A 9,805-nucleotide genomic window follows, 5' to 3' on the forward strand; every position below is an offset into this window, starting at 1 on the left:
AGCTGTGAAGGGTATGGAATTAGCTTTTATCTATATAGGTGGATGCTGAAACTTTCCAGTCTTGTCTGTTTTCTATAGTGCTGAGCTACCACTGCAACTACTTTATATGCAAACAATCACACTGGTAAGCCTCATTATTCTGCTTGCTAACACAGGCATTTGTTTGGCATTGTAACTGCATGTTATCAGTTCAGCATTTAATTATGCTGTAGTAGTAAAATAACAGTTGACTCACATGAGACACCATCAAGAAGAGCTTATTTTGCCTCAGCTAAGTAAAAGAAAATTTCTTTGCATTAGGTACCAGCAACTCTGGATATTTTGGGGTACTGGAATAGTTTAGATAGATCTTACTGATGTGAGAGAAAATTGTTATGAAGGACATATGTGGTATGATGGCAGTGTGATCTGTGACTTAATTTTCACAATTAAATACCTGCATTTTTTAATATTCCTGTAAATAGCATTTACTGCATGCTACAAAATGTATATTCATCATAATTGAGCTTTAATTGAAAATATTGTGTTTGAAAGGAAAAATAATGAAATAGTGTAGATTCTAAGCAATAACAGTAGCAGTGTTATGACAAACTGGAGCATTTATACAGTAAGAGTCTATTGCTAAGAATTTTTAAAAACATCTTTTTTAGGGTTGAATGTTAGAATAGAAAATCTGTGTATATTTACAAGCTGTACTACCAGTTATATAGGTTGGTATACTACACTATATCTTACTGGTTTGCTAGTAATATATTACTATCTTACACTATCTATTTGTAGGTTAGAATGTCATGAATTTTCAATAAATGTATAAAGATTTCCAGTTTTGGTCATTGGGGTTTTTTTTCTCTCCATGCCCACCTCAGTAGGAGACTTCAGGACAAGTATTGGTTATCTTGCAGAATCCCCACAGACACTTTATTTTACAGTGGTTTTGTGACTTTTGTTGGCATTCAGTCCATTGTCACTTCCTGGTGGGGAAAAATCACACATCCAGCCTTCAATCCACATCTTAATCAGCTGATTATTTTCAAACAGTTAAGTGTTCTTGAGGATTTTCTCAAGGTTTCTGTTGTAATGGGGCAATGAAGCCCCATTGGAAATGCACTGGATCTGTGTTTCAGTCTTACTCTCTCAAAGTAGTTTCCACATAGCTTAATTATGAGATCAGGATAGGCTACTTTGTGAATCTGTGAATCTTCTCAACTGGCATTATGGTTGTATGTCATTAATAAATGAATGTCACGGTATAAGTCATACCATACTGCATCCACTCTTTCTCAGGCTTCCCATAGGGTACATGTTCCTTCAGTAACTTCAGTAATGTAATGCTTCTGCTTAATAATTTTTACTTGTTTGATAGAAGTATGATACAGATGAATGAAACACATAGGGAAACCATCTTCTTTGTCTTCCTTTTGTCAGTGCAGAGTTTATGCTCTGTGCTGGTGTCTCCTTGTCTTCCTGTTCCTTTTCAGGTGGTGGAGGTACATGGACAAGTTAATTTCTATGTTTGCCTATCTGAACTAAACTTCAAGTTTGTTAAAAACCTCAAATGGCCTTAGAAATTTAATTTTCTTCTTGGGAAACACCTTTATTTGTATACATTCTCTTAAAAATCTTAAAACACTTTGTTGCTGATGGTGTGGACCTGTATCAACTGCCCTAGTGTTAGGAAAGTATGATAGTAATTTTAGAAAGTTAGCTGTTGGTTTTGAATTGGGTATGGAAACAGCTGTTGTTTTGTCTTGCTGATTGCAAGGTACAGCAGTGAGATTTTCCAGAATAACACTATCCTCAGCTTGTTTCCCTCACTGTTGCACTGTAAGCCCTGTCTCTGGGAGTTGTGGTGCTGGATAGTTAGAGTACACACAGTGGGAGCCATCTCTTCTGCGTCGCACAGTTGTTGAATTTCATAGTTACATGTGTGGATGCAATAAATTGGTTTATTCAAAATTTTATTTGCTGATAGTCTTCTGGTTTAATCTTCCAGTTTTGCAGTATGCCTGCCCATGGAGATTGTAAAATGTCATACATAATTTTCACTGATTGACAGAATATTCAGTGGGTGACTGTATCCTAGGTAGGAAAAGAACATACAACAGCTGTTTTCATAAGGTGCTTCAGACACATTGTAGAGCAAAATTACGAGTGTGCATACCCTGTCCAGGTATTTTTGGTTTGATAGTGCAAATTTTTCAAAACTCTATGACTGAAATAAAATTTCTATTTAATTGTTCTTTCTAATTTAACAAAACAAACAAAAAACTCCCAAACCAACCAAAAACTCCGCCTTAAAATATCATTTGAATTTAGTTGTGTTTCTGTCTTATTTGTCTTTGCCACAGTGTCATAATACAATTCTGGAATAATCTTGAATTTTTAAGCTTGGTATAATTATGGATATGTCTGCCTTAGCTTGCCCAGGTGGTATGAACAGAGCATATCCAAATAAAATAATCTGCCTCAGTGGAATGATTTCTTGACTTCTAAAAATTTATTGATTAAACTCTTGCTTTGATGTAGCCATCAATATTCTGTAACAGAGCACCAATGTTTTGCTACTGAAGTAAACCATTTCCTTATTACTCTCTTGTTTCCAGTGACTAGGTTTTAAAATCTGTTAGCACTGAGACTGCTGTGAAACCAGTTTGTTTTTACAAAAATTGAAAGTTTTTACTTAGAAAATACCTCCAAGTTGGTAACTCCCAGTTACCAACTGGGTAGCTCCTAGTAATTGCTGGGAGTACCATCATAAGCAAAGCAGGTAACTTGCAAAGCAATCAAATACTGTTTTATTTTTTCCTAGAGTCTCTTGGAAGCAGAAGACAGTGTCTCACCCTCTACTGGGCAGGCACAGTACCTATCAAGTGAACCATCTCCTTATGGCAAGGATTGCTTGGTTCACTCCAGTCCGGTGAAATGCACCAGGAAATGTTCTCGGCATGCAGCCGGGGCATCCTACTCAAGTGTCTGTGTGTCAAGGGCAGCAGGCAAACACTCTGTGCTCCCACGCAGTCACTCCATCGAGAGCTTCGTGAGCGTTGACTGTTCCCAGACGTGCCAAGGAAACCACCTCGGAGCCAGCGGCGGGGATCTTCTGGAGAGGCACTCTGAATGCTTCACTAAGAGCCGCAAACCTTTCACTCCGCGCACCTTAATATCAAATGCTAAACCTTTCCTGTCAGAGTACAGGTTTTACACTCCTGCTCGAAGGAAGAAGAAAAATCGCCGCAAGCAGTGTGTGGAAGCTCAAACACAGACTGATATGACCAGGTACAGAGATTGAAGCTTTATTTTGAAGGTCTGGAATATAGATGTTATCATAACAGTATCTTCATAAAAGCAAGATGTTTTGCTCTGATTACATTTGTATAAAACCTGAATAATTATACTGATGCCTTACTAGAATTTACAACTAGAATAATTATGCTAAATACACCTTAGCAAAAGCTGGAAAATAATGTGATTTTCCTATTGCCCCTGTAGTCTCTTACTTTCCGGTCTGTTAATTAATACATCATGCAAACAACTTTTTTAACTCTTGAATGCAGCTCTTCATTGGTTTTTCTATCACTTGAATTCAAATACCTTTGGATATACCCCATATAAAATATTGTAAACAAAATTAATATCCTTCTCTTGCATTGAACTTCTTAGCAAGTTGGACAGTTCCGATTTAGTTTTGTTTCTACTGATACTACCTTGTAAAGAGAAATCTTTTCCCTTTTGTGTCCTCCATGCCTGCATCTCCAACTCCAGTTTTGTCATAGAATAAGTAAGGGATTTCCTAAGGCTGGAATTATGATAGCTTTGGCTCTGTATTGCAACTGTTGATTTTCTGGCTGTGGGTGGTTTATTTTCCCCATGCACTTTTAATTTTAGGATCATCTCCATTCTTAATCCTGAACAATTATATCGAATAATTCAGTTACCCCCTGGTAATATGCATCTAAATAGTTTGAATCACCTGTCTGGCAGAAATTTTCTGAACTGTTTGGTACTGCATTCTGTTGAGGCTGATGAGACCTTTCCACAGTGGCACTGTTATTCTCATCCTGCATTTTTTGAAAGTAGTCTACTTGGGAATCTAATACCTCTCTAAATTTTATAGCTTTCCATCTGCAGACAAAGTGCATGTGAGAAATGTCACAGGTGAAAAGCAGAAGATCCAATCAAAGGTAATAATGCATTTGCTAGTCATTTGGGTACTCTTCCAACCACTATCACTGTAGGGTAATACACTTCATCACTGCCAACAGCAGTGAGCAGCTGATTTAAGTGTTCTTTCTATTGCCATGACTTAGTTACATAGAGGAGGGAGAATTTCAGAATACTGGGTGGATAGTATAAGAAAAAACGCTGAGGCACACGAAGAGATCTCTTTAATTTTATTTTTTTAAATTTTATAAGTGCACTATCAAATATCTGCTAAGGCCACAGATAATTGGTACATGACTTTCCAGCAGAAGGTGTCCCGTTTGTCTGTTTACCCAGAGTTTCTCAGAAAAGATACGAAATTTCTAGGGCTGCTTAATCACAGAGAGTTATTAGATTCATTTTAATGGTGAAATTTGCTGTGTATTTGCACTGATAATAAAGATTTTTGTTTCTGTGTTGTAGGCTGAAGATAAAAGATATGCTTTGGATGAGCCTGAGAGAGGAGTAGATGGGTTTCAACACTCCAGCCTAAGGTGCCTGATTTACTGCAGGAGGAAATATTGGAAATGTTCCTTTCTATACAGCTGGTCCTTAGGCCATAAGTCTTCACTAGCATTTCTCTTTATGTCTTCTTCTCACAGAACTTTTGTTGGGTTTTTTTATATCAATGGCCTTTCCCAACTTCAAAATTCATTATTTTCTTGTGATGAGTTCCACCGGGAAGCCAATTACGAAAGAGCGCTCTGAAATATAAGAGTATTTTTGTCAGAATTGACTGATGAGGCATTAATACAGATGTTAGTTCTGTACATCTGAGCTCACAGACTATATGGTATTATAACTAAATACTGCTTTGCGGGAGCATTTCCCACATCTTTTTCTGAAAACTTAATGCTGGGATAGCTGCAATACAAGAGCAGTGTTGGAAATCAGGCCAGAGCCCAAGGGCTCCGAGCTGATTCTCCTCATTGCTGACCTAAGTGTCACGCATGACTCGCTGATTTGCTCTCTGGCCTTTTCATACAAAGGCATTTTTATCTGACGAAAAAAAATGCACTCTAAGTTTAAAAAGCATTCTTATGGCTAACAGAGACTGAATAGCATCTGAAGTAGCACCAAGGTGTTCTGAGCACTGCATCAAGTGAGGTGGTGTAATACTGTTGAGCCTCAGTCTTTCAGGTTTCAGTGCCAGCAGAGGATTTTGCTACTGGAGCAGGGTTTAGAGGGCTTATGGTGGGGTTTTTTGTGAAAGGAAATCATATAATGGCACTCCATGGCTCCAGAAGAAAATTACATGCAAGGTAGTATGAAAAGGGTTTAGAATGTTGTTCTTTTTCTTGCTTTCTGATTAGAGAGTCATCATGGTGTCCTCAGAAGTCCTCTTCAAAGAGAACTGTTGATGCTGAGTAAGTATGCTTTTGAACCATTTTTCTTCTCATTTACAACATCAAATTAGAAGGTATTCCTCTAAACTGATGAACTTGAAAAATAAAATACTTTAAAAATTTTATGCGAATCAAAAAACAAAGAAAATTAATTTTAACTTCAGAAGATTGTACAGTGCCTATAGTTTTTTTCCATTTCTTTTTAGGTCTGTAATCTCTGAAGTAAATATTGGCAAATGAAGCACCAAATTGAAGGGTATTCTTACCACATTTCTGCACTGAAATATGATGAAAATTAGAAGAGTTTTGTGTTATATTCAGAAACACTACTAAAGCTTCATCAAGTGGCCTTGGAAAAGTTATTTAATTCTTTGTGATTTAGGACAGGCTTGTGTATGCCTAACTTAAGGCTTATAATAGAGGTCTCAAATACCAGCTGTAGGTAACTTTCTTGACTATAGAGGAACCAAAATTATAATATTTAGGCACAATAACAAATTTTATGTAATGAAAATTGTGCAAGATGTATTCCATTTTTACTTTCTGTTTATTAAGACTGGGGAATGACTCAATAGAGTTTGATTGGATGCTTTGGGAGACTTAGAAAGATGCTATGAAAGAGAAACAGCACTGAAATATTTTCTTTTGGGGTTTTCTTTCCTGTTGTCTTTCAAGCAGAACTCCAGACATTTTGAGAGTGTCCAATTTAGAGTAATTGGCATCAACAACTCTTTTGGAAGTACTAAAATAGAGATAAGAGGTGAAAGCATGTCTCACACTAACAAGATTTGATCCATCAAGGAGATATGTTGAAATGAGTGGATGCTGCCAAATAAGGAGTTAAATCCTTTTCAGCTTCCGTTTAGGACCAGCAATTTTCAGCTGCAGTCAGATTCTCTAGAAGCTCCTTTAGAAGCCTATACCCAGAGCATCAAACTGCAATTGTTCACTTTTTTCCCAGTTAGCTCCCCTTTCTCGAGTGCAGTGCAGGTTCTGAACGCTTGCCAAGATTCACTGATTCCCTCACTTGGGATCTCTGTGCTAATTTATACCACAGCAGAAAGTCAGCATAAAGAAAAAGCACCATGACCACCTTTCTAACAGTCTCCTATTTTGCAGTTTTTCATTATCCAGATTGAACAAAAGGCTTAGCTTGTTGTGATAGCCTTACCTTTTATGAAACATAACTGCTGATACAAGATCTACAAAATCTTCTTAATGGCCTTTCCAGTGAAGTTGATTAAACCTACTAAAATATGTCATATGTGTTTCTGTGGTAAAGCATTTAACATTGGGGTTTCTATTCTCCCTGCAGAGAAGAGGAGCTTTTGTATTTAACTTTCATTGAAGATGTAACAAATGAAATTCTTAGACTTGGCTTATTTTCTAACAGGTGGGTTACAGTTGTTTTCAATTTTGTAATGCTATGTCAGAAACCCATGGACTCCATAAGTAAGGGAAGTAGTGATTAGTAATAATTTCTTTACACATATATATACACAGTTAGCATTTGCTTTTGATTTGTTTCCTCTTCTTTTTTGCTTTATGTAACAAATGGGAACGAGGAAATACCTTTGGGTCATCGACTTTGATCTGCTGCTATGTACCATGAGATAAAAGCTTCTGTTAAAAACTGACCTGGAACCCTAGGTGGAAAAATACTAAGAACTCATTTTAGTCTGCAACATCTGTTTTGCTAAATAAACTGAGTTACTAATCTTTTACACAACAGGTCCTTTGTCCCCCTTCTGTCTTTCCTGTTTCAGTATGAATTCGGTCCTCACCATGGGTTGCAAGGGTTACATTTTCTTGCAGATAAAAGTTCACCTTCTGCTAAATTAGAATCTTTTTCAATATGATACTGGTTCTTTCTAATAAAGGACTCTCAATTTATGCAAAAAAATTTGCAGTATTTCTATACATATACAGAATATATATACAGAATGCTAAACCATTTTTGAAATTCTGCATTCAAGGCAGTCTAATTTCATAAAATTCTGATCTTGCTTTGGGTTGATAATGTTCCAGCTGTTTTTGCTATTCTATGTGCTCTTATTTTTTTCTTCTTATGTCAAGGCTGTCAGTAAGAATACTAAATACACCAAGTAAAAAAAATAAATCTTCAAGAAATTTTGAGAGCAGTCTACCTCTGACTCTTTTACAGTAATTTTTTCTTCCACTAGAACCCTTCTTACAGTTTGTGTTTTTTAATAATTTCTCATGTAAGCTAGGTTAAATTCACTTGACTTTCTAGCATTCTGTTCCAGTGACTGTACTTTAGTTGTCACAGAACAATTTCTTTACAGAATTTTTTCTCATTCAGCCTAAGAAATGGAAGAGAGCTCTTTGGACTGAGGACTTTGCTCTGGATTTTTTTGCTGAAGCTGGATTTTATTCCTTCTCTTTACTTGTTCTTGTGTATAGCAGCCAGCCACTATGGTGCATCCAAGAGATTTTGGATGCTTCAGCATGCCAGCAGAATCACCACTGGATTGCAGCACATAGGCACACCAGGTCAAACACACACATAGTCGTACTACAAGTCACCCCACAATTGCCCAAAGCCAAGTCTGCCTGGTGAGCATGACCAGTGGGTTGCTGACTACAGGTAGCCCTCTTTGTGACAGAGTGGAATTGAAACAGTCTTAGATGTGCCATTCAGCTAAGAAATGGAAATAAAAACATACAGTCATTAAGTTATTTACATCTGGTAAAAGTTGTTTTTCCTCCTGTGAAATAATCTGATTTTTTATTTATAGGGTTCTGGATCAACTATTTGAGTGCTATATAGAAGAAAATAAGAACCGCCTTGATGAGGTATGTGCTGCCCTTACAGTAGTCTCTGCATATGGTCACATTTCCAAAGAGCAGGGCAAATGCATGGGTATATTGGAGGGTAAAGGCCATCAGAATTCTCAGAATACTCAGTGGGGAGCCTCTCTCTCTCCATAAATGAGATCTGCTCACTCATGTATTGGGAGTCACAGGTACAGTGACAAAGAATGGACAACAGTCCATTCAGTTTGGTGACACTCAGTGTTTCATTTAGTCGCTTGATTGCAAGCAGCTTCCCTTTCCTTCTGTCAGAGTTAAGCCCTGTCTGAGCAGAGCTCAGATGCCATGGGGGCTGGAGAAGTGTCACCCTTTTCCTCCTTTACCCCTTAGGGCAAAATGCGCCAGATGTTGGATGTGCTGAAATCAGACCTTGGCTGCGGCCAGGACAGCAACACAGAGTTCATCCATGCGGGTCAGGAAGCCTCAGGCCCACAGGATCTGCAGGAGTGTGATACAACAGAGGAGCTCAAGTTTACCAGTAAAGGTCACAGGCTGAAGAAAGCTGCAAAAAATGAAGAATTCCTTGAGACCATGGACTTGTCTTTAAAGAAACCAAACAAATGTGAATCATTGCCCCGGAGCAAAAGGTCAAGGGAGACAAGGGGCAAGAAGGACTTCTCAGAAGATACCACAGAAATTATGGGTGCTGGGACAGAGTCTGATTTCTGTGGTGTGGAATTTGAAGAACACCCAGACACTTCACCCACCTGTGAGGCAGCTTTTTTTGCTTGTGACAGTGATTTGGAAGTCAATAAGCAACTTGATGAACTTGAGGAAAACTTTCAAGAGGCCCTTCACATTTCACGTAACTATTCATAACTGTAACCAAAACTTACCTGTTAAACAGGGATAGAGTTCCTTCTGTGGTGAGCTGCCATTTGTCAACCAGTAGTGAATTGTTAGGTTTATTTTCAGTTATTTCTGTTTAAATACTGCTAAGATCTCTGTAGCAGGATACTATTAATTGGATATTAATCTCTATGTAAATTAGATCTTAAAGGATAAAGGGTCAGTTATCAGAAGATTTTGTGTATTTTGCCCATAACTGTATAACTCAAAACAAACTTGAGAATATTAAAACTAGATTTATATTTTTAGAGCTATAATAATAAGTTATGAAATATTTATTGATTTAAATAAATTAATTGATAGCGCAGTTGTGGTCCTGCTATAAAGATCTGAGATGTTGTAGTCTGCAAGAATTCAACAACTTAACTAAAACTTAACATCAAATGATGTCCTCTTCCAGAATGGACAAACAGTTCCATAGTGTACTAAGTTACCCCTAGCAGAAGCTCACAAATGAAAAATTAAACTTCTATAGTGTACTATGTTACCCCTAGCAGAAGCTCACAAATGAAAAATTAAACTATTTCACAAGAAGAAAATCCAAATTTTAACAGATCTGTGTAGATTAATGACTG

At 37.3% G+C, this 9,805-nt stretch overlaps 1 protein-coding gene across 2 annotated transcripts in view; it reads left to right on the top strand.

Annotated features, from left to right (window-relative positions):
• SPATA7 (spermatogenesis associated 7) overlaps positions 1-9,537 on the top strand; it is a 32,581-nt gene extending 23,044 nt beyond the window's left edge. For both annotated transcript variants that reach the window (XM_041472122.1, XM_041472123.1), the window contains exons 6-12: positions 2,810-3,276; positions 4,115-4,181; positions 4,624-4,694; positions 5,514-5,567; positions 6,862-6,939; positions 8,306-8,363; positions 8,712-9,537. In XM_041472122.1, coding sequence (XP_041328056.1) covers positions 2,810-3,276; positions 4,115-4,181; positions 4,624-4,694; positions 5,514-5,567; positions 6,862-6,939; positions 8,306-8,363; positions 8,712-9,200 — 1,284 coding nt within the window. In that variant the 3' untranslated portion in view covers positions 9,201-9,537. The remainder of the gene's footprint in view (positions 1-2,809; positions 3,277-4,114; positions 4,182-4,623; positions 4,695-5,513; positions 5,568-6,861; positions 6,940-8,305; positions 8,364-8,711) is intronic.
• Positions 9,538-9,805: the final 268 nt, after the last annotated feature.

The sequence above is a fragment of the Pyrgilauda ruficollis genome, unplaced genomic scaffold, assembly GCF_017590135.1.
Source record: "Pyrgilauda ruficollis isolate IOZ18807 unplaced genomic scaffold, ASM1759013v1 scaffold28, whole genome shotgun sequence".
NCBI lineage: Eukaryota > Metazoa > Chordata > Aves > Passeriformes > Passeridae > Pyrgilauda > Pyrgilauda ruficollis.